Source organism: Chiloscyllium plagiosum, unplaced genomic scaffold (assembly GCF_037043375.1).
Source record: "Chiloscyllium plagiosum isolate Xiang-an unplaced genomic scaffold, Cpla_swu_hap1 HiC_scaffold_15, whole genome shotgun sequence".
Taxonomy (NCBI): Eukaryota; Metazoa; Chordata; class Chondrichthyes; order Orectolobiformes; family Hemiscylliidae; genus Chiloscyllium; species Chiloscyllium plagiosum.
In genome coordinates this window covers 75,496,068-75,522,013 of record NW_028270153.1, presented here as the reverse complement: position 1 = coordinate 75,522,013, position 25,946 = coordinate 75,496,068, and the positions used below count along the sequence as shown (strand labels likewise).

At 48.7% G+C, this 25,946-nt stretch overlaps 1 protein-coding gene across 1 annotated transcript in view; it reads right to left on the bottom strand.

Annotated features, from left to right (window-relative positions):
• Positions 1 to 25,946, bottom strand: part of LOC148147695 (microtubule-actin cross-linking factor 1, isoforms 6/7-like) — a 237,723-nt gene that overhangs the window by 197,511 nt on the left and 14,266 nt on the right. The window contains exons 3-6 of the mRNA XM_087994629.1: positions 23,121 to 23,291; positions 15,023 to 15,178; positions 13,720 to 13,926; positions 5,252 to 5,371 (exon numbers count right to left, since the gene is read on the bottom strand). Coding sequence (XP_087850755.1) covers positions 5,252 to 5,371; positions 13,720 to 13,926; positions 15,023 to 15,178; positions 23,121 to 23,291 — 654 coding nt within the window. The remainder of the gene's footprint in view (positions 1 to 5,251; positions 5,372 to 13,719; positions 13,927 to 15,022; positions 15,179 to 23,120; positions 23,292 to 25,946) is intronic.

Sequence of the window (25,946 nt, the reverse complement as noted above, 5' to 3'; positions counted from 1 at the left end):
GGAGTGAACGGGGCACACGCAAAGTGAATGGGGCACACGGAAAATGAACAGGGCACACGCAAAGTGAACGGGGCACACGGAGTGAACGGGACACACAGAAAGTGAACGGGGCACACGGAGTGAACGGGACACACAGAAAGTAAACGGGGCACACGCAAAGTGAACCAGGCACACAGAGTGAACGGGGCACACGGAGTGAACGGGGCACATGGAGTGAACAGGGCACACGGAAAGTAAGGGGGGGCACACGCAAAGTGAATGGGGCACACGGAAAGTGAATGGGGCACACGGAGTGAACGGGGCACACGGAGTGAACAGAGCACACGCAAAGTGAATGGGGCACACGGAAAGTGAATGGGGCACATGGAAAGTGAATGGGGCACATGGAAAGTAAACGGGGTACACAGAGTGAACGGGGCACACGGAGTGAACAGAGCACACGGAATGTGAACAGGAAACACGGAAAGTGAACGGGGCACACGGAGAGTAAATGGGGCACACGGAAAGTGAATAGGACACACAGACTGAACGGGGCACACGCAAAGTGAACGGGTACATGCAAAGTGAATGGGGCACACGGAAAGTGAATGGGGCACATGGAAAGTGAATGGGCCACACAGAAAGTGAATAGGATACACGGACTGAACGGGGCACACGCAAAGTGAACGGGTACATGCAAAGTGAATGGGGCACACGGAAAGTGAATGGGGCACACGGAGTGAATGGGGCACACGAAGTGAATATGGGCACACGGAAAGTGAATGGGGCACATGGAAAGTGAACAGGAAACACGGAAAGTGAACGGGGCACACGGAAAGTGAACAGGAAACACGGAAAGTGAACGGGGCACAAGCAAAGTGAACGGGGCACATGGAAAGCAAACGGGGCACTCGGAAAGTAAACGGGGCACACGGAAAGTGAATGGGGCACACGGAAAGTGAACAGGAAACATGGAAAGTGAACGGGGCACACGGAGTGAACGGGGCACACGCAAAGTGAACGGGGCACACGCAAAGTGAACGGGGCACACGGAGAGTAAATGGGGCACACGGAAAGTGAACGGGGCACACGGAGTGAACGGGGCACACGTAAAGTGAATGGGGCACACGGAAAATGAACATGGCACACGGAAAGTAAACGGGGCACACGGAAAGTGAATGGGGCACATGGAAAGTGAATGGGGCACACGGAAAGTGAATGGGGCACACGGAAAGTAAACAGGGCACACGGTGTGAACAGGCCACACAGAGTGAACATGGGCACACGGAATGTGAACGGGGCACACGCAAAGTGAACGGGGCACACGCAAAGTGAACGGGGCACACGGAAAGTAAACGGGGCACACGGAAAGTGAATGGGGCACACGGAAAGTGAACAGGAAACACGGAAAGTGAATGGGGCACACGGAATGAACGGGGCACACGCAAAGTGAATGGGGCACACGGAAAATGAACAGGGCACACGGAGTGAACAGGGCACACGCAAAGTGAATGGGGCACACGGAGTGAACGGGGCACACGTAAAGTGAATGGGGCACACGGAAAATGAACAGGGCACACGGAGTGAACAGGGCACACGCAAAGTGAACGGGGCACACAGAGTGAACGGGGCATACGGAAAGTGAACGGGGCACACACAAAGCGAATGGGGCACACGGAAATTGAACAGGGCACACAGAGTGAACGGGGCACACGTAAAGTGAATGGGGCACACGGAGTGAACGGGACACACAGAAAGTGAACGGGGCACACGGAAAATGAACAGGGCACACGGAGTGAACAGGACACACAGAAAGTGAACGGGGCACACACAAAGTGAACGGGGCACACGGAAAGTGAATGGGGCACACGGAAAGTGAACAGGAAACACAGAAAGTGAATGGGGCACACGGAAAGTGAATGGGGCACACGGAAAGTAAACAGGGCAGACGGTGTAAACAGGGCACATGGAGTGAACATGGGCACACGGAAAGTGAATAGGGCACACGCAAAGTGAACAGGAAACACGGAAAGTGAACGGGGAACACGCAAAGTTAACGGGGCACATGGAAAGTAAACGGGGCACACCGAAAGTAAACAGGGCACACGGAAAGTGAATGGGGCACACGGAAAGTGAACAGGAAACACGGAAAGTGAATGGGGCACACGGAGTGAACAGGGCACACGCAAAGTGAACGGGGCAGACGCAAAGTAAACGGGGTACATGGAGTGAACAGGGCACACGGAGTGAACGGGGCACACGCAAAGTGAATGGGGCACACGGAAAATGAACAGGGCACATGGAGTGAACAGGGCACACGCAAAATGAACGGGGCACACGGAGTGAACGGGACACACAGAAAGTGAACGGGGCACACGGAGTGAACGGGACACACAGAAAGTGAACGGGGCACACACAAAGCGAACGGGGCACACGGAAAGTAAACGGGGCACACGCAAAGTGAACCAGGCACACAGAGTGAACGGGGCACACGGAGTGAACGGGGCACATGGAAAGTGAACAGGGCAAATGGGAAGAGAACGGGGCGCACGGAAAGTAAGCGGGGGCACACGCAAAGTGAACCAGGCACACAGAGTGAACGGGGCACACGGAAAGTGAATGGGGCACACGGAAAGTGAATGGGGCACACGGAAAGTGAACGGGGCACACGGAGTGAACGGGGCACAGGGAGTGAACAGAGCACATGGAACGTGAAAGGGACACATGGAGTGAACAGGGCACATGGAAAGTGAACGGGGCACACGCAAAGTGAATGGGGCACACGGAAAGTGAATGGGGCACACGCAAAGTGAATGGGGCACACGGAAAGTGAACGGGGCACACGCAAAGTGAATGGGGCACATGGAAAGTGAATGGGGCACACTGAAAGTGAATGGGGCACACAGAGTGAACGGGGCACACGGAGTGAACGGGGCACATGGAGTGAACAGGGTACACCCAAAACGAACAGGGTACACGCAAAGTGAATGGGGCACACGCAAAGTGAATGAGACACACGCAAAGTGAATAGGACACACGGAGTGAACGGGTCACACGCAAAGTGAACGGGGCACATGCAAAGTGAACCGCGCACACAGAGTGAACGTGGCACATGGAAAGAGAACGGGGCACACGCAAAGTGAATGGGGCACACGGAGTGAACGGGGCACACGGAGTGAACAGGGCACACGCAAAGTGTACTGGGTACATGGAAAGTGAACGGTGCACACGCTAAGTGAACGGGGCACACGGAAAGTGAACGGGGCACATGGTGTGAATGGGGCACATGGAAAGTGAACATGGCACATGGAGTGAACGGGGCACATGCCAAGTGAATGGGGCACACGGAAAGTGAACAGCGCACACACAAAGTGAACGGGGCACACGGAAAGTGAACGGGACACATGGAAAGTGAACTGGGCACACGGAAAGTGGGCACACGGAAAGTGAACGGGCACATGGAAAGTGAACGGGACACGTGGAAAGTGAACTGGGCACACGCAAAGTGAACGGGACACATGGAAAGTGAACGGGACACGTGGAAAGTGAACTGGGCACACGCAAAGTGAACGGGACACATGGAAAGTGAACGGGACACATGGAAAGTGAACGGGACACGTGGAAAGTGAACTGGGCACACGGAAAGTGAACGGGACACACGGAAAGTGAACGGGGCACATGGAAAGTGAACGGGACACACGGAAAGTGAACGGGGCACATGGAAAGTGAACGGGGCACACGGAAAGTGAACAGGACACACGGAAAGTGAACGGGGCACATGGAGTGAATGGGGCACACGGAAAGTGAACGGGGCACACGGAAAGTGAACGGGGTGCTTGGGGAGTGAAAAGTTCAGAAGGGGAGTGAACGTGATACCTTTTGGTTGATAGATAGGCTTTGGGGAGCCAATTGGCCATCTCTTACATAAACACAGGGTTGATGATCTGATTGTCCTTCCCCTTGGCTGGATCATTATTTGATTCTATGATTTCTTGTCAGTTGGTGAGTGATAGTTTCACCAGAAAAAAAATCAATTGCTCTATCATTGCAAGTTGTTCAGTGTTATTGCCCATATTCCAATCAATTTAATCAGGTCCATTTTTCCTGAAGGTTGCTGCACAGGTGGAAAGAGTGGTCAAGAAGGCATATGGTATGCTTGCCTTAATTGGACGGGGTATTGAGTATAAGAGCTGGCAGGTCATGTTAAAATTGTACAAGACATTGGTTTGGCCGCATTTTGAATACTGTGTACAGTTCTGGTCGCCACATTACCAATAGGATGTGGACGCTTTGGAGAGGATGCAGAGAAGGTTTACGAAGATGTTGCCTGGTATGGAAGGTGCTAGCTATGAAGAGAGGCTGAGTAGGTTAGGTTTATTTTCACTAGAAAAAAGGAGATTGAGGGGAGACCTGACTGAGGTTTACAAAATCACGAAGGGTATAGACAGGGTGGATAGAGACAAGCTTTTGCCCAGGGTAAAGGATTCAATAACGAGGGGTCATGCTTTCAAGGTGAGAGGTGGAAAGTTTAAGGGGGATGCACGCAGCAAGTACCTCACACAGAGGGTGGTGGGTGTCTGGAACGCGTTGCCAGCAGAGGTGGTAGAGGCAGACACGTTAGATTCATTTAAGATGTGTCTGGTCAGATGCATGAGTAGGTGGGGAGCAGAGGGATACAAATGCTTAGGAATTGGGCAACAGGTTTAGTCAGTGGATTTGGATCGGCTCAGGCTTGGAGGGCTGAAGGGCCTGTTCTTGGGCTGTAAACTTTCTTTGTTCTTCCACCAACTGAGATTAGATTAGATTCTCTACACTATGGAAACAGGCCATTTGGCCCAACAAGTCCACACTGACCCTCTGAAGAGTAACCCACCCAGACCCATCCCTTATCCAAATTTACCCCTGACTCCTGCACCTCACACTATGGGCAATTTAGCATGGCCAATTCACCTCACCTGCACATCTTTGTGACTGTGGGAGGAAACCGAAGAATCCAGGGGAAACCCACGCAGACACAGGGAGAATGTGCACACTCCACACAGACAGTTACTCAAGGCTGGAATTGAATCTGAGTCCCTGGCGCTCTGAGGCAGCAGTGCTAACCACTGAGCCACCGTGCCAGCCATAACGGATTCATTTCCATGAAAGACTCTCCTTGAACCTCTGCCTTTGTGTGAGGTGTGGTGACCCTCAGATTAAACCATCACCTGTCATCTCCGTCCGTAGTGAGCGACAGCCCGATGTGATTATGGCAACTTTCTGTGATGCTGACCTGTTGCTGGGTGAGCTGCTGTTTAATGTCATTGTTGTCGACAGCAATGTCCTTCTGAGCCTCTAGATGCTGATCCACTTCATCCATCCAACTTTGTAGCATCTTCCTTGACTCACTGAACTGCAAAGACAAGCATCACAGGGTCAAACAGTCCAATTCTCAACAAGAATGGGGGCAGGGTTAACACAGAATCATAGAATTGATATGATGCAGGAGGGGGCCATTTGGTCCATCCAATCTGCACTGCAAACCGCATTAGCCAGTTACAATCTCATCATTGTGAGGCAGGTCGTGCCTCACAAACCTTATTGAATTCTTTGAAAAGGTGACGAAGGAGGTTGATGAGGGGAAAGCGGTAGATGTGGTATATATGGATTTTAGTAAGGCGTTTGATAAGGTTCCCCATGGTAGGCTACTGCAGAAAATACGGAGATATGGCATTGAGGGTGAGTTGGAGGTTTGGATTAGGAATTGGCTGGATGGAAGAAGACAGAGGGTAGTAGTTGATGGCAAAGTTTCTTCATGGAGTGCCGTCACTAGCGGTGTTCCGCAAGGATCTGTTTTGGGACCATTGCTGTTTGTCATTTTTATAAATGACCTGGAAGAGGGGTTAGAAGGTTGGGTGAGCAAGTTTGCGGATGATACGAAAGTCGGAGGAGTTGTTGACAGTGAGGAAGGATGTGGCAGGTTACAGCAGGATATAGAGAAGCTGCAGAGCTGGGCAGAAAGGTGGCAAATGGAATTCAATGTAGCTAAGTGTGAGGTGATTCACTTTGGGAAGAATAACAAAAAGATGGGGTACTGGGCTAATGGTCGGATACTTGGTAGTGTGGATGAGCAGAGGGATCTTGGTGTCCATGTACACAGATCTCTGAAAGTTGCCACCCAGGTAAATAGTGCAGTGAGGAAGGCATATGGCGTACTGGCTTTTATTGGTAGAGGAATTGAGTTCCGGAGTCCTGAGGTCATGATGCAGTTGTATAAGACTCTGGTGCGGCCGCATCTGGAATATTGAGTGCAGTTTTGGTCGCCATACTATAGGAAGGATGTGGAGGCACTGGAACGGGTGCAGAGGAGGTTTACCAGGATGTTGCCTGGTATGGAAGGAAGATCGTATGAGGAAAGACTGAGACACTTGGGGCTGTTTTCATTAGAGAAAAGAAGGTTTAGGGGTGACTTGATTGAGGTGTACAAGATGATTAGGGGGTTAGATAGGGTTGACAGTGTGAACCTTTTCCCGCGTATGGAGTCGGGTATTACAAGGGGGCATAGCTTTAAATTAAGGGGGGGTAGATATAGGACTGAAGTTAGGGGTAGGTTCTTCACTCAGCGAGTCGCAAGTTCATGGAATGCCCTGCCAGTAGCAGTGGTGGACTCTCCCTCTTTATGGGCATTTAAGCGGGCATTGGATAGGTATATGGAGGATAGTGGGTTAGTATAGGTTAGGTGGGCTTGGATCGGCGCAACATCGAGGGCCAAAGGGCCTGTACTGCGCTGTATTCTTCTATGTTCTATGTTCTATCATGTTATCACTGCCATAGTACTTAGTGCAGCTTCCATTCCCACTCAGTCTGGGGTTTGTGAGAAATGATCTGAGTTTCACAGAGGATGAGAGCATTCTCCAGCCTGATGTTAAAGGGAATATGATGATATTTATGAAGTGCACTGTAAGCTCTGTGTCTGTTTTTTTTTTCCCTGCCTTTAAAAACAGAGCCACAAGGATCAAAAAAATCTGTTGTTAGTCACAGAAATTTACCCAGAGCTGCTGCATCATTTCACAGTGAGGAATTTGCTTCCTCATCTTGTCAACTGTGTGTTTTGAGGTGATGGGATCCTGCAGTGTACAGCCAATCAGGAGCTAGAGAGTTGTTCACAAGTGAGACCTATGGATCCCAGCTAACGGAGCGGGTTGGCCCTAGAAACAAGTTACAGGCTCACTGACACAGAGAGAGAGAGAGAGAGAGAGACATACACACACAAACAGGAGGGTATGCTGTTCTCCCCAGCAGAAGCTGCCTCTTCTCTGCAGTAGAAAAAAACTCCAGTCAAATTAACTGGTTACTTTTCCTGCAGCAGTTGCTGTGACTTTTAAATTGATAAACAGATTGGTCAGGTGGACAGATCAGTGACAGATGGAATTTATTCTGTTAAAGGCCAATTTTGAGGGTATTAGGCAAGAACTTTCGAAAGCTGATTGGAGGCTGGAAAATGGGAAGCCTTCAGAAATGAGATAACAAGAATCCAGAGAAAGTATATTCCTGTCAGGGTGAAAGGGAAAGCTGGTAACTATAGGGAATGCTGGATGACTAAAGAAATTGAGGGTTTGGTTAAGAAAAAGAAGGAAGCATATGTCAGGTATAAACAGGATAGATCGAGTGAATCCTTAGAAGAGTATAAAGGCAGTAGGAGTATACTTATGAGGGAAATCAGGAGGGCAAAAAGGGGACATGAGATAGCTTTGACAAATAGAATTAAGGAGAATCCAAAGGGTTTTTACAAATACATTAAGGACAAAAGGGTAACTAGGAAGAGAATAGGGCCCCTCAAAGATCAGCAAGGCAGCCTTTGTGTGGAGCCACAGAAAATGGGGGAGATACTAAATGAATATTTTGCATCAGTATTTACTGTGGAAAAGGATATGGAAGATATAGACTGTAGGGAAATAGATGGTGACATCTTGCAAAATGTCCAGATATACAGAGGAGGAAGTGCTGGATGTCTTGAAACGGTTAAAGGTGGATAAATCCCAGGACCTGATCAGGTGCACCCGAGAACTGTGTGGGAAGCCAGAGAAGTGATTGCTGGGCCTTTTGCTGAGATATTTGTATCATCGATAGTCACAGGTGAGGTGCCGGAAGACTGGAGGTTGGCTAACGTGGTGCCACTGTTTAAGAAGGGTGGTAAGGACAATCCAGGGAACTATAGACCGGTGAGCCTGATGTTGGTGGTGGGCAAGTTGTTGGAGGGAATCCTGAGGGACAGGATGTACATGTATTTGGAAAGGCAAGGATTGATTAGGGATAGGAGAAAGTGAGGACGCAGATGCTAGGGATCAGAGCTTAAAAATGTGTTGCTGGAAAAGCGCAGCAGGTCAGGCAGCATCCAAGGAGAAGGAGAATCGACGTTTCGGCATAAGCCTGAAGAAGGGCTTATGCCTGAAACGTCGATTCTCCTTCTCCTTTGATGCTGCCTGACCTGCTGCGCTTTTCCAGCAACTAATTAGGGATAGTCAACATGGCTTTGTCTGTGGAAAATCATGTCTCACAAACTTGATTGAGTTTTTTGAAGAACTAACAAAGAAGATTGATGAGGGCAGAGCAGTAGATGTGATCTATATGGACCTCAGTAAGGCATTCGACAAGGTTCCCCATGGGACACTGGTTAGCAAGGTTCGATCTCATAGAATACAAGGAGAACTAGCCATTTGGATACAGAACTGGCTCAAAGGTAGAAGACAGAGGGTGGTGGTGGAGAGTTGTTTTTCAGACTGGTGGCCTGTGACCAGTGGAGTGCTACAAGGATCGGTGCTGGGCCCTCTACCTTTTGTCATTTACATAAATGATTTGGATGCGAGCATAAGAGGTACAGTTAGTAAGTTTGCAGATGACACCAAAATTGGAGGTGTAGTGGACAGCGAAGAGGGTTACCTCAGATTACAACAGGATCTGGACCAGATGGGCCAATGGGCTGAGAAGTGGCAGATGGAGTTTAATTCAGATAAATGTGAGGTGCTGCATTTTGGGAAAGCAAATCTTAGCAGGATTTATACACTTAATGGTAAGGTCCTAGGGAGTGTTGCTCAACAAAGAGACCTTGGAGTGCAGGTTCATAGCTCCTTGAAAGTGAAGTCGCAGGTAGATAGGATAGTGAAGAAGGCGTTTGGTATGCTTTCCTTTATTGGTCAGAGTATTGAGTACAGGAGTTGGGAGGTCATGTTGCGGCTGTACAGGACATTGGTTAGGCCACTGTTGGAATATTGCGTGTAATTCTGGTCTCCTTCCTATCGGAAAGATGTTGTGAAACTTGAAAGGGTTCAGAAAAGATTTACAAGGATGTTGCCAGGGTTGGAGGATCTGAGCTACAGGGAGAGGCTGAACAGGCTGGGGCTGTTTTCCCTGGAGCGTCAGAGGCTGAGGGGTGACTTTATAGAGGTTTATAAAATCGTGAGGGGCATGGATAGGATAAATAGACAAAGTATTTTCCCTGGGGTCGGGGAGTCCAGAACTAGAGGGCATAGGTTTAGGGTGAGAAGGGAAAGATATAAAAGAGACCTAAGGGGCAACGTTTTCACGCAGAGGGTGGTATGTGTATGGAATGAGCTGCCAGAGGAAGTGGTGGAGGCTGGTACAATTGCAACATTTAAGAGGCATTTGGATGGGTATATGAATAGGAAGGGTTTGGAGGGATATGGGCCGAGTGCTGGCAGGTGGGAACTAGATTGGGTTGGGATGTCTGGTCGGCATGGACAGGTTGGACCGAAGGGTCTGTTTCCGTGCTGTACATCACTATGACTATAAAAGTGAAGTGATGCACTTGGAAGAAGGAACAAGCGAAGGGAGTACTCAGTGAATGGCAGGACACTAGGAAACTCAGAGGGATCATACAGTCAGAATCCTACAGCATGGAGACAGGCCTTTTGGTCCAAATGGATCCATGCCGACCAAAACATCCATCCACGCTAGCCCCATTTCCCTGCACTTGGCCCTGATGAAGGGCTTCTGCCTGATTCTCCTGCTCCTTGGATGCTGCCTGACCGGCTGTGCTTTTCCAGCACCACACACTTCGACTCTGACTCCAGCATCTACAGTCCTCACTTTCTCCATATCCTTGTAAACCTTTCCTATCCATGTCTATGTCCAAATGCCTTTTAAATGTTATTAATGTACCCGCCTCAACCACTTCCTCTGGCACCCTCTGTGTAAAAACAGTTGTCCCTTGGGTTGCCTTTTATTCTTTCCCCTCTCACCTTAAACTGATGCCCTCTAGTCCTCGATTCCCCAACCCTGGGAAAAAGACTGAGTGCATTCACCCTATCCCGGCCTTTCATGATCTTATACATCTCTATAATGTTCCCCCCTCAGTCTCCTACGCTCGAAAGGAAAATGTCCTAGCTTGTCCAACCTCTCCCTAAAACTCAGACCATGGAGTCCAGACAATATCCTTGTAAATTTCTTCTGCGTTCTTTCTAGATTAGTAACGTCCTTCCTACAACAAGGTGACCAAAGCTGAACGCAATACTCCAAGCGTGGTCTCACCAACATCCTGGATAACAGCAACATAACTTCCCAACTTCTATACTCAATGACCTGACTGATAAGAGCCAGTCTACCAAAAGCCTTCATCATTGCCCTGTCAACCTGGGACACCACTTTCAGAGAACTGTGAACCTGAACTCCAAGGTCCCTCTGTTCCATGACATTCCTTAAGGCCCTACCATTCACCGTGAAATTCCTACCTTGATTTGACTTTCCAAAATGCAAGACCTCACACTTATCTACATTTGCCGAGAGGTGCGAGGGAGGAACGAAGGACTTCTGGGGAGTTTTTAAGTGGGTGAGATCTAAACCTGAGACCCTACACCATAGGAGAAAGTGAGGACTGCAGATGCTGGATATCAGAGCTGAAAAATGTGTTGCTGGAAAAGCGCAGCAGGTCAGGCAGCATCCAGGGAACAGGAGAATCGACGTTTCGGGCATAAGCCCTTCTTGCTGAAGAACGTCGATTCTCCTGCTCCTTGGATGCTGCCTGACCTGCTGCGCTTTTCCAGCAACACATTTTCAACCCTACACCATAGGGCCTCCCTCCTACCCACCTCCTCTAACCTTACTAAGAGTCTGTAAACTAGGTAAGTTTTCAGGTTTCTCTTTTTTTTTCCTTCTCTTCCTTTGTTTAGTTCTGCGCGGGCTTTCAGAATATCGGGATATGGATGTCAGGGTAGTTGCGTGTTCCTCCTGCAGAATGTGGCAGGTGAGGGACATTTGCGGGAAGTGCGCCCAACTCCAGCTCCTCGAAAACTGAGTTGGGGAACTGGAGCTGGAGCTGGATGAACTATGGATCATCCGGGAGTCTGAGGGGGAAATTGAGAGGATGGACAGGGAAGTGATCACTCCCCAGATACAAGATAAGGACAGCTGGATTACTGTCACGGGGACGAAAGGGAACCGATGGTCAGAGCAGAGATCCCCTGTGGCCGTTCCCCTCAGCAATAAGTATACCGTTTTGGATACTGCTGGTGGAGTCAGCCTGCCAGGGGTAAGCCATGGTTGTCAGGTCTCTGGCACTGAGCCTGGCACTGTGGCTCAGAAGGGAAGGGTGGGAAATAGAAAAGCGCTAGTAATAGGGGACTCAATAGTTAGACGGATTGACAGGAGATTTTGTGGTCAGGAACGGGACTCCCGGAAGGTACGTTGCCTCCCTGGTGCCAGGGTCCGGGATGTCGCCGATCGGGTCTACAAGATTCTAAAGGGGGAGGGGGAGCAGCCAGAAATCGTGGTACATATCGGCACCAATGATACAGCCAGGAAAGGGATTGAGGATCTGAAAAGTGACTACAGAGCGTTAGGTTGGAAGCTGAAGAGCAGGACGAGTAGAGTAGTGATCTCAGGATTGCTACCGGTGCCACAAGATAGTGAGATGAGGAACAGTCAGCAAATGTAGCTTAACACGTGGCTGTGAGGCTGGTGCAGGAGGGAGGGCTTCAGATACCTAGACCATTGGGATACCTTCTGGGGAAGGTGGGACCTGTACATGAAGGACGGGTTGCACCTGAACTGGAGGGGCACAAATGTCCTGGGTGGGAGATTTGCTCGTGCGATTCGGAAGGGTTTAAACTAGTTTGGCAGCGGGGTGGGAATTGGAGCCACATGTCTGAGAGGGGGTCAGTTGCAGACAGGACAGTGGTAGGATGTAGTGAATCTATCGGGAAGGTTTCTCACGCAATGAAACAAAGGGATCGTTAAAGTGTGTCTGCTTTAACTCAAGGAGTATCAGAAGAAAGAATGATAAACTTAGAGCATGGATCAGTACATGGGGCTATGATGTTGGGGGCATAATGGAGACATGGGTTTGGAATTTCAGAAATCGGTTGGCTGACAGAAGGCAGAGAGTGGTTGTAGATGAAAAGTATTCTGCCTGGAGGTCAGTGTTGAATGGGGTCTCGCAGGGTTCTCTGCTCTTTGTAGTTTTTATAAATGACTTGGATGAGGAGGTTGAGGGGTGGGTTAGTAATTTTGCAGATGACACAAAGGTTGGAGGTATCATCGATAGTATCGAGGGCTACTGCAGGCTGCAGCGAGACATAGACGGGATGCAGAGCTGGGCTGAGAAATGGCAGATGGAGTTCAACCTGGATAAATGTGAAGTGATGCATTTTGGAAGGTTGAACTCGAATGCTGAATATAGGATTAAAGACAGGATTCTTGGCAGTGTGGAGGAACAGAGGGATCTGGGTGTGCAAGTACATAGATCCCTCAAAGTTGCCACCCAAGTGGATAGGGTTGTTTAGAAAGCATATGGTGTTTTGGCTTTCATTAACAGGGTTTAAGAGCCGTGAGGTTTTGCTACAGCTCTACGAGTCCCTGGTGAGACCACACTTGGAATATTGTGTCCAGTTCTGGTCGCCCTACTATAAGAAAGATACAGGCTTTGGAGAGGGTGGAAAGAAGGTTTAGCAGGATGCTGCCTGGACTGGAGGGCTTGTCTTATGAAGAAAGGTTGACAAAGCTCTGACTTTTCTCTCTGGAGGAAGAGAGCAGACCTGATCGAGGTGTACAAAATAATAAGAGGAATAGATAGAGTCAATAGCCAGAGACTTTCCCCCAGGGCAGGATTGACTGGTGCGAGAAGTCATAGCTTGAAGATATTAGGAGAAAGTTATAGAGGTGATGTCAGAGGTAGGTTCTTTACGCAGAGAGTTGTGAATGCATGGAATGTGTTGCCAGCGGTGGTGGTGGAAGCAGAGTCATTGGGGACATTTAAGCGAGTGCTGGACATGCTCATGGATAGCAGTGAGTTGACGGGTGCGTAGGTTAAGTTACTATATTTTACATTAGGATTAATCCTCGGCACAACATCGTGGGCCAAAGGAAATGTTCTGTGCTGTACTTTTCTATGTTCGATGATCCTGAGTGCACCCAGCTCCAGCTCCCCCTCACGGTCTCCCAGGAGCTGCAGCTGGGTGCACTTCCCACACACGTGTAGTCATCAGGGATGATGGAAGTTAACCTGAGCTCCCACATCCTGCAGGAGGAACGTGTGACTGCCCTAAGTGCCATCTTAAAGTCTAAAAAGGAAAGTGAAAGGACTTTCCCTGAGCTTACCTGCACTTATTGCTGATCTGCTGCTGGCTGAACCCTCTCAAGCCAGGGCCTTACTTCTTATTCTACTACCAACAGTTTTGGAATAGCACATCTCTCTACCCCTCTGCTTTTTTTTGGTTCGAGGAGGAAGGAAACACTACAGTGTATTACCTGTTGGGCATGTTTTCTGGCCTCCTGGAGAGACTGCTCTCGTTGGCTGGTACACTGTGTAAGTTTTGCCCATTTCTCCCGTACGGTGCCCATCACGTTCTGAATGAGACAGCGATGCTGCTTGCTGCTGCAATCCCTCAGAGGCTCTGAGCATTGTTCCAGGGTGTTCAGCTGTGCAGAGTGCAAGGCTACATCACTGCTGAACCGCTACAGAGAGAGAGAGAGAGAGATGGCAGCCATTACACACACAACTGCATCGCTACCCAATCCATGTACCCGATTTCTGTACCTAATCCCCACACTCACTATCTAGATTAGATTAGATTCCCTACAGCGTGGAAACAGGCCCTTCAGCCCAACAAGTCCACACCGACCCTCTGAACAGTAACCCACCCAGACCCATTTCCCTCTGGCTAATGCAGCTAACACTGTGGGCAATTTAGCCTGGTCAATTCACCTGGCCTGGGAGAAAATTGGAGCACCCGGAGGAAACCCACACAGACACAGGGAGAACGTGCACACTCCACATAGACAGTCACCTGAGGCTGAAATAGAACCGGGTCCCTGGGGCTGTGAGGCAGCAGTGCTAACCACTGAGCCACAGTGCCACTCCACCTGATCCCTGCACCCGATCCCTGCACTCACTGTACCTGATCACTGCCTCTAAGATAGTGACTGTTCAGGCGCCAGTGTCCTGTTAACCCATGTGGTACAAAGAAAGAGCACACGGTGTTGGGGGATAATATATTAGCATGGAGAGAGGATTGGCTAACTACAAGAAAACGGAGAGTGGGGATAAGATGGAATCTCCAGGATAGCAACCTGTAAATAGTGGAGTCCCACAGGGTCAGTGCTCAGCCCACAATTATTTCTAATCTGTATGAAGACAGAGGTAAATGTGCACTCACAAAGTCTGTGAGTGACACAAGATTAGGTGGGAAGGTAAGCGATGAGGATAACACATGGTTTGTGGACAGATATAGACAGGTTAAACGAATGGGAACCGTGTAGCAGATGGGGCATAATGTGGTGAAATGTGAGCTTATGCACTTTGGCAGGAAGAATAGAGGAGTTGAATATTATTTAAAGACTGGAGGAAGTTGCTTCATCAAGGGAGTTGAGAGTCCTTGTGCATATATTACACAAAGCCAGCATTCTAGTTCAGTGGCTAATAGAGAAAGTGAATGGAGTGTTGTCCTTTAATACTGAACCCACCCCAGGGTGATTCTGTGCCATCAGATAACACTTGGCCACAGTGTGATGGGGAGGTGGAATGGACTGTGTTTCTCCCAGGACAGGTCACCTGGTGATCCTGGATCTGTATTGTGATGGACTCCTGGATCAGACTCGGAGCTGGAGCCTTATTCAACACGTTCATGGCATCTTCTATCCAGCCAATCAGCTCCTGGGCGTTGCTATGGAATTGAGTCTCCAAGGTTACTCGTTCAGATAGTCTCACCTGGCAATTTAAACCAATCAAAACACAGTTTATATATGATCAATTCTTTCATGGTCAACCTAACAGAAAGGGTAATCAGGGAGAGACAGGAATAGGAAGACAGGGTGGGGGTTGTGGAGGATTGGCAGAGTTATACAGTATAGAAACAAGCCCTTCAGCCCACTGTGCCAAGTTAACCAACCAACACTAATCCCATTACCTGCACTTGGTCCAGAGCCTACTACACCCTGGCATGTTAAACTCTCATCCAGATAGTTCTTCAATGTTGTGAGAGTACCTGCCTCCACCACCCTCTCAGTCAGCACGGTCCATATATCCACCACCCTCTCAGTCAGCATGGTCCATATATCCACCACCCTCTCAGTCAGCACGGTTCATATACCCACCGCCCTCTCAGTCAGCATGGTCCATATATCTACCACCCTCTCAGTCAGCACGGTCCATATATCCACCACCCTCTCAGTCAGCACGGTCCATATATCCACCACCCTCTCAGTCAGCACGGTCCATATATCCACCACCCTCTCAGTCAGCACGGACCATATATCCACCACCCTCTCAGTCAGCACGGTCCATATATCCACCACCCTCTCAGTCAGCACGGTCCATATATCCACCACCCTCTCAGTCAGCACGGACCATATATCCACCACCCTCTCAGTCAGCACGGTCCATATATCCACCACCCTCTCAGTCAGCACGGACCATATATCCACCGCCCTCTCAGTCAGCACGGACCATATATCCACCGCCCTCTCAGTCAGCACGGTCCATATATCCACCGCCCTCTCAGTCAGCACGGTTCATATATCCACCACCCTCTCAGTCAGCATGGTCCATATATCCACCACCCTCTCAGACAGCACGGTCCATATATCCACCACCCTTTCAGTCAGCACGGACCATATATCCACCACCCTTTCAGTCAGCACGGACCATATATCCACCACCCTCTCAGTCAGCACGGTCCATATATCCACCACCCTCTCAGTCAGATGGTCCATATATCCACCACCCTCTCAGTCAGCATGGTCCATATATCCACCACCCTCTCAGACAGCACGGTCCATAAATCCACCACCCTCTCAGTCAGCATGGTCCATATATCCACCACCCTCTCAGTCAGCATGGTCCATATAGCCACCACCCTCTCAGTCAGCACGGTCCATATATCCACTACCCTCTCAGTCAGCACGGTCCATATATCCACCACCCTCTCAGTCAGCACGGTCCATATATCCACCACCCTCTCAGTCAGCACGGTTCATATATCCACCACCCTCTCAGTCAGCACGGACCATATATCCACTACCCTCTCAGTCAGCACGGTCCATATATCCACCACCCTCTCAGTCAGCACGGTTCATATATCCACCACCCTCTCAGACAGCACGGACCATATATCCACCACCCTCTCAGTCAGCACGGTCCATATATCCACCGCCCTCTCAGTCAGCACGGTCCATATATCCACCACCCTCTCAGTCAGCACGGTCCATATATCCACCGCCCTCTCAGTCAGCACGGACCATATACCCACCACCCTCTCAGTCAGCACGGTCCATATATCCACCACCCTCTCAGTCAGCACGGTTCATATATCCACCAGGAGAAAGTGAGGTCTGCAGATGCTGGAGATCAAAGTTGAAACTTTATTGCTGGAACAGCACAGCAGGTCAGGCAGCATCCAGGGAACAGGAGATTCGACGTTTCGGGCACAGGCCCTTCTTCAGGAATGAGCAGAGAGTGTTCAGCAGGAGAAGATAAAAGGTAGGGAGGAGGGACTTGGAGGAGGGGAGTTGGAAATGTGATAGGTGGAAAGAGGTCAAGGTGAGGGTGATAGGTCGGAGTAGGGTGGAGGCGGAGAGGTCAAGAAGAAGACTGCAGGTCAGGAAGGCGGTGCCGGGCTGGAAGGATCCGGCTGAGACAAGGTGGGGGGAGGGGGGATGAAGAAACTGGTGAAGTCCAAGTTCATCCCCTGCGGTTGGAGGGTTCCCAGTCGGAAGATATCTCAGGCGACCGAATCAACACGGACATCTACTACAAACCTACCGACTCCCACAGCTACCTGGACTACACCTCCTCCCATCCTGCCCCCTGTAAAAACGCCATCCCATTCTCCCAATTCCTTCGTCTCCGCCGCATCTGCTCCCAGGAGGACCAGTTCAAAATACGTACAACACAGATGGCCTCCTTCTTCAAGGACCGCAATTTCCCCCCCGACGTGGTCGACGGTGCCCTCCACCGCATCTCCTCCACTTCCCGCTCCTCCGCCCTTGAGCCCCGCCCCTCCAACCGCCACCAGGACAGAACCCCACTGGTCCTCACCTACCACCCCACCAATCTCCATGTACAGCGCATCATCCGCCGTCACTTCCGCCACCTCCAAACAGACCCCAGCACCAAGGATATATTTCCCTCCCCTCCCCTATCAGCTTTCCGTAGAGACCACTCCCTCCGCGACTCCCTTGTCAGATCCACACCCCCCACCGACCCAACCACCACTCCCGGCACCTTCCCTTGCAACCGCAGGAGGTGCAACACTTGCGCCCACACCTCCCCCCTCACTTCTCTCCAAGGCCCCAAGGGAAACTTCCATATCCGCCACAGATTCACCTGCACCTCCACCCACATCATCTACTGCATCCGCTGCAGCCGGTGTGGCCTCCTCTATATTGGGGAGACAGGCCGCCTACTTGCGGAGCGATTCAGGGAGCACCTCTGGGCCACCCGGACGAACCAACCCAACCAACCTGTGGCACAGCATTTCAACTCCCCCTCCCACTCCACCGAGGATATGCAGGTCATTGGACTCATCCACCGCCAAACCACAACAACCCGACGGTCGGAGGAGGAGCGTCTTATCTTCCGACTGGGAACCCTCCAACCGCAGGGGATGAACTTGGACTTCACCAGTTTCTTCATCCCCCCTCCCCCCACCTTGTCTCAGCCGGATCCTTCCAGCCCGGCACCGCCTTCCTGACCTGCAGTCTTCTTCTTGACCTCTCCGCCTCCACCCTACTCCGACCTATCACCCTCACCTTGACCTCTTTCCACCTATCACATTTCCAACTCCCCTCCTCCAAGTCCCTCCTCCCTACCTTTTATCTTCTCCTGCTGAACACTCTCTGCTCATTCCTGAAGAAGGGCCTGTGCCCGAAACGTCGAATCTCCTGTTCCCTGGATGCTGCCTGACCTGCTGTGCTGTTCCAGCAATAAAGTTTCAACTCATATATCCACCACCCTCTCAGTCAGCACGGTCCATATATCCACCACCCTCTCAGTCAGTACGGTCCATATATCCACTACCCTCTCAGTCAGCACGGTCCATATATCCACTACCCTCTCAGTCAGCACGGTCCATATATCCACCACCCTCTGGGTGAGAACATTCTTTTTCAGATCTCCTCATAACCACTTCCTCCTCACCTTAAACTGTTGCCCTCTGCTCTTTGACACATCTGCAATGGGGAAAAGGTTTTCACAATTATAATGCCTCAATGCTGCCCCTCAGCCTCCTCTGCTCCAAGGAGAACAGTCCCAGTCTATCCAGTCTCCCCTCATAACTGAGGCTTTCCATCCCAGGCAACATGCTGATGAAAATTCTACACCCTCTCCAGTCCTTCTGATATGTGGCCATCAGAAGGAGTTTTTGATCTGTGCCCTAAGCAAATGCGTTTTAAAATTGTAAGCAGACTTCCCTGCTCCAACACTCTACACCCCAGTTAATGAAAGCAAGCAACCCACATGCCTTCGCCATACTGTCCCCCTGTGCTGACACTTTCAGAAAAATCAAAAATACAGACTTGTAACCAAAGTCCCTTTGTTCCTCAGTGCTCCCCAGGGAGCTACTATTCATCCTTCCCTTATTATATCTTCCAAAATTTGTTGCCTCACACTTCTCAGGATAAAATTCCATCTGCCAATGCTCTGCCCAATTTACCAGCTGATTAATATCAGACTGTTGCCTGAGACCTAGGAGAAAGTGAGGGGTGCAGATGCTGGAGATCAGAGTCGAGAGTGTGGCGCTGGAAAAGCACGGCAGGTCGGACAGCATCCGAAATGGCATTCTGCTGAAGGGCGGCACTGTGGCTCAGTGGTTAGCACTGCTGCCTCACAGTGCCAGGGACACAGGTTCGATTCCAGCCTCAGGTGACTGACTGTGTGGAGTTTGCACATTCTCCCCGTGTCTGCGTGGGTTTCCTCTGGGTGCTCTGGTTTCCTCCCACAATCCAAAGACATGTAGGTTGGATCAATTGACCATGATAAATTGCCCATAGTGTCAGGGGCAAATAGGGGAATGGGTTTGGGTGGGTTACTCTTTGGACGGTCAGTGTGGACTTGTTGGACTGAAGGGCCTGTTTCCACACTAGGGATTTTAATTCACACTCTTCAACTGTAGCCTGAGACCATCCTCCTCACTATCAACGACACCCATCAATTTTCCAGTCATCTGCATACTTACTAATTATACCATCCACATTTACATCCAAGTGGTTAATGTACATAGCAAAGAGCAAGAGTCCCAGCACTGATCCCTGTTGTAGACCATTGGTCACAGGCTTCCAATTAAAATCAGCCCTCCGCCATCACCCTTTGCCTCCTGTTTGTAAATCAGTTTTGGATCCAGTTTGCCAGCTTGCATTGAATTTACACCCTAGAATGTGGTACTTGCTGGAACATTGAGTAAGTCCAGAAGAACGAGGAGCAGAAGTAGGCCATCTGACCCTTTGAGCCTGCTCCACCATTCAATAAGATCATGGGTGATCTTTTGATAGCCTCAGCTCCACTTACCCACCCACTCACCAGAACCCTTGATTCCTTTACTGTTCAAAAATCTATCCAGCTAGGGAATTCCACAGCTTCACAACCCTCTGGGTGAAGAAATCTGCTCCCTCTAATCTTGAGGCTGTGCCCTCTTGTCCTAGTTTCACCTGCCAGTGGAAACATCTTCTCTACTTCCATCTTATCGATTCCCTTCATTATTTTATGTTTCTATCAGATTCCCCCTCATTCTCCTGAATTCCAATGAATATAATCCCAGTCTACTCAGTCTCTCCTCATAAACCAACCCCCTCAACTCCAGAATAAACCTAGTGAACCTCCTCTGCAGCCCTTTGAGTGCCAGGAGGAGATAGACAGATAGATTTTTAATGAGTAAAGGTTGAAAGGTTAAGGAGAGTGGGCAGGAAGGTGTGGTTGGGATTGAGATGAGACCAGCCATGATCATATTAAATCATGGAGCAGGCTCGAGGGGCTGAATGGCCTCCTGCTCCAATGTTCATTGAAACATAGAAAATAGAAGAAGGACGAGGCCATTTGACCCCTCAAGCCGACTCTGCCATTCAATATGATCATAGCTGATTATCAAATACAGCTATGTCCCTGTCCCTGATTCCTCCCATACCCTTTGATCACTTTAGTACCATGAACTATATCTAACTGCTTCATGAAAATATTCAATCTGTTATGGATTAGGCCAGACCACTCAAAACATTCTTAAGCAGGCAACCCAGACCATTACTTTGTAATTTGTTTAGGTCCTGGAGTAAGTTAGCTAGGTTGACTACTAGGCTTTAAAGCAGACAAAAGTTTATTCACAAAATTACACAATGCAACACAAAGAACAGAATAAAGAACCCCTACAGAACTCAGTCTATCCAAACTAGACTTAATTATGCTGTTCCGAATATACACAACAGTCCCAATAAGCAAACTCCCTTTAAAACCCAGTATAAATGGAACACATGCTTACAGGTTGAAGTTAGAAGGGTAGAAGGAGAGAGAGGTTTTGCAGCCTGTTCATACAGTCCACAGCTAAAGTTCAAACTAACTCTGGACTGAACTGCTCAGCTACAGAGCTGACCACTCCCCTTTCATTATACAGGTCACTGCTAAAACATGACCACTTTGGCCTGAAGTCTCATCTGTTTACATAGAAACAAAAGGGCTCTCAACATCCTTTTCATCTCTGTACCAAACTAGTCACCTTGGAACTGGGGGAGTTTTCTGACCCTTCTGAAAGAATCCAAGGACACAGTATCCTTGAGAAAAGGACCAGCTTTGTGACAAGTATTTTAAATTCAATCACTTTCTGTGGCAGAGACTTCCACAGGCTTCCCACTCTCTGGGTGAAGAAAGTGGGAGATGGGGTGTAATGAGAGAGATAGAGGAGGGAGGTGTGGGGTGGAGATAAAAGGGGAGGGGAAGAATGAGAGAGAGGGAAAGGGCAGGGGTGGAGAGAGCAGGAAAAAGGGAGACGGTGCGGGGGGAGGGGGGGAGGGGGGGGGAGGGGGGGGACCTATTTGAGAGCAGAGGGATACAGATGCTTAGGAATTGGGCGACAGGTTTAGACAATACATTTGGATCGGCTCAGGCTTGGAGGGCCGAAGGGCCTGTTCCTGGGCTGCATGTTTTCTTTGTTCAGATGATGGTGCTGTCTCATTAAAGCAAGACAACTGGCATAGCTTATCCTGAGGGTCACCGTGTTTTAGGCTGGGGGAGAGATTGAGAAGGAGTCCTTCATGGTACCCTCAGCCAGTGCAGGAATTGAACCCATGCTGTTGGCGTTATTCTGCATTGCAAGCCATTCAGCCAATCAACTGAACTAACCAACTCCATATTACTGTTAACCAACTGAGCTAACCAACCCCATATTGCTGTTAACCAACTGAGCTAACCAACTCCATATTGCTGTTAACCAACTGAGCTAACCAACCCCATATTACTGTTAACCAACTGAGCTAACCAACCCCATATTGCTGTTAACCAACTGAACTAACCAACTCCATATTACTGTTAACCAACTGAGCTAACCAACTCCATATTACTGTTAACCAACTGAGCTAACCAACTCCATATTGCTGTTAACCAGTGACTGAATAGCTAATATATCAATTGTCCAGTGCCTTCAGTAAAGAGTTCAACTAATCTGGAACCAAGGAGATCAGAGAATGTGGAAGAAACCCATCACTCAGGGCCTGTGGAGTGGTCCCATGGGCCTGTGTTTGCCCAGTATTCTCCACACTTTAGATTAGATTATTTACAGTGTGGAAACAGGCCCTTCGGCCCAACAAGTCCACACCGACCTGCCGAAGTGTAACCCACCCAGACCCATTCCCCTACATTTACCCCTTCACCTAACACTAGGGGCAATTTAGTCTCGTCAATTCACTTAACCTGCGCATTTTTGGACTGTGGGAGGAAACCCACCCAGACACGGGGAGAATGTGCAAACTCCACACGGACAGTTGCCTGAGGCGGGAATTGAACCCGGGTCTCTGGTGCTGTGAGGCAGCAGTGCTAACCACGGTGCCACGGTTCCACTCCACTTGTATGTGTCTCTGTGAATGTGTATGCTGGGATTTGGTGAAGGGGCTTGGAGTTTCACCTGTTTCTCTTAGCCAGTTTCCCACCTCTGCTCTGAACCATCTGTATTCCTCTTGGTCAGCAATTTTGTATTCTACCTGACACCTGCCATAATCCCAGTATTTTTTTCTTTATCTGAATTTCCATCTCCTTTGTCATCCCAGGATCTGTGGAGTTGTTGGTCCTATCTTTCCCATGTAACTGTACACAGCATCTGTTGTTTGAAATTTCTTTACTGTACATGGTTTTCCCATGTTACACTCCAACTGCCAGATTCTTGCCCACTTACTTAACCTCTCTATATCTGTCTGAAACCTCCTGACATCTTTTTCACAAAATGCCTTCCTTGAGGTTCCAGCACAGACCCACAGATTCCACTCACCAACCCTGCCCATCAAATAAAGAGCCATTTATATATACTCTCTGTTTTCTGCAGCAGCCAATCTGCAATCTCTGCCCAATGTTACCCCTTCACCATGTGTTTCTATTCTGCATATTCTCCTCATCTCTCTCTCTCTGATTATCATGACATACACATTCTCTCGATCTCACTCAGAAAGCAATATCCTCTTACTTTCCTTTCCTGCATTTTCAGATGAACTGCGTTCCACTTGTGCTGTAGTGTGTGGAGCCTGTGCTCTGTCTTTGATCCCTTTGAACCTCTGCAGTCATTGAGGAATTGTTCCATCATTGTGTAAACACTGTCATATGCGCACTGTTTGGATTCTACCTCTTTGTACAGTTCCTGTGAAGAACAAGTCACTGAGAGTGAACAGCACATTTTGGTAAACAGTGTACACCACTGGGAAATAAAATGCTGTGTCAGTAAAAGAGACATAAACCTTGAATTGCCACAATCAGTTCACCCGACTTAACCTAGGAAAGGAAAGCTGGTATTTCTGCATAGTTTAGATTAGATTCTCTACAGTGTGGAAACAGGCCCTTCAGCCCAAACAGTCCACTCTGACCCTCCAAAGAGTAACCCACCCAGACCCATTTCCCTCTGACTAATGCACCTAACACTATTGGCCAATTCACCCTGACCGGCACAACTTTGGACTGTGGGAGGAAACCGGAGCACCCAGAGGAATCCCACGCAGACACGGGGAGAATGTGCAAACTCCACACAGACAGTCACCCTAGACTGGAATCGAACCTGGGACCCTGGTGCTGTGAGTTAGTACAGTTAGTGGGTGATTCTGATCCCAGAATAGAATTGTTGAATTTTCTGTCCCATCAAATGTAACCAGTGTGACACTCTGTCCCAACCAGTTTTAGAATCTTCATCCCAAAACTCTTGGGGCAAGAAACTCCTCAACAGAATCATTTATTATTTAATGTGGGTTGTTTTCAATACATCACTATTTATTTCCCCAAGTTCTCTAGCCTTTTTTCCACAATAAAAACCTGAGGTGAAACATTCATTTAGTACCTCACCCATCTCCTGTGGTTCCACACATAGATGACCTGGTTGATCTTTAAGGAGCCCTATTCTCTCCCGAATACTTTTGCTCTTAATGTACTTGTGGAATCTCTTTGGATTATCTGGAATTATCCTTATCTGCCAAGGTCATCTCATATCCCCTTTTAGCCCTCCTGATTCCTGAAGTAACTCCACAGAGACTGGTATCCTGTGACCAAGCCCCCCTTTATTTACACAGGCAGAATCCTGGACACTGATCCAGCTCCCTCAGAGCCCACTCTCAGAGTGAACAGGATGTCTGACACTGCTGTGTATATCTGCCAGCCAGGGCTCCCCGATTGGACCAAATTAACAACCCCAGTCAGGGAAGTCACATTCTATGATGTTCACACAGCTGACCTTGTTACAGTCACTACAATTTCACTGTTAAGAATGCCCCTCACCCCTTATACTCTTCAAGAGATTCGCTTGATCCCAGTTGTATATATCTAACATGCGCCTCCTTTTTATTCCTGACCAGAGCCTCAATATCTTAGTTCATCAATTGTTCCCTACTTGTATCAGCCTTACCCATCTTCTCTAACAGGAACATAATGCCTCTGAACTCTTGTTAGCACACTTGAAAACCTCCCACCTGCCAGTTGTCTCTTTACCTGTGAACAGTCTACTCCAATCAACTTTTAAAAATTCCTCAAGATTAGACTGGTGTTGGAAAAGCACAGCAGGCCAGACAGCATCCCAGGAGCAGGAAAATCGACATTTTGGGCAGGAGCCTTTCATCAGGAATGACCTGATTTTTGAAAATTCCTGTCTAATGTCATCAAAATATGTCTTACTCCAACTAAAAACTTTTACTTTTAGATAAGGCTTATCTTTTTCCATAACTATTTTATAACTATAGAATTATGATTGTTTTTCCCAAAGTGCTCCCCTACTAACACTTCAGTCACTTTTCCTATTTCCCAAGAGAAGGGCAGGTTTTGCTTCTTCTGTAGTAGGTACATCTACAGGTTGATAAAGAAAAATTTCTTGAACGTGTTTAACAAATTCCTCATCATCCGAGCCCTTAACGTTCTGGCAGTTCCAGTCAGTGTTTGGAAAGTTAAAATCCCCTACTATTACAACCTTATTACTTTTACATATCTGAGGTCTCCCTACATATTTGCTCCTTAGTTTCCCACTGACTATTAGGTGGCCTATAGTACAATCCTATTCCTCTCTTATTTCTGAGATCCACTCATTTAGCTTCACTGGATGATCCCCTGGGAATATCCTCTCCAAGTACAGCTGTAATATTTTCCTTAATCAAAAATGCCACTCCCCCCCTCTCTTGCTTCCCTTTCAAACATTCCAAAAGCATCTAAGACCCAAAATGTTGAGCTGTCAGTCCTGCCCTTCCCTCACCTAGGTCCCTGGAATAATGTGCATTCCCAATGCCACATTCCCATCGATGGCCTGACTTCACCAGCCTTACCTGTAAGACCCCTTGCATTGAAATAAATGCAGTTTAATTTATCAGTCTTACCTCTTTCTCTGATTTGCTGTTGCCACCTTTTCTAATTAACTCGCCCTTTTTTGCATCCAAACCATTCTCATCTGTCTCTCTATTCTCACTAATACTTGAGCTTCTTGCCAAGATGGCGGTAGAGTTGACACTTCCAACTGAGCTTATCCACTGTCCATTTTGTTTTCTTTTGTCATTCTTTTTTCTCTTTTATGTTCTTTTTTTCTATCTCTTTCTTCTCAGTGATGTCCTGAATTCCCGGCCTCGGTGCCGATTTGGACTCTTGGCTAATTGGAGAAAGTGAGCACCGCAGATGCTGGCGATCAGAGTCAAAAAGCATCGCGCTAGAAATGCACAGCCGGTCAGGCAGCATCCGAGGAGCAGGAGAGTTGGTGTTTTGGGCATAAGCCCTTCATTAGGGATTCCTGATGAAACGTCGATTCTCCTGCTCCTCAGATGCTGCCTAATCTGCT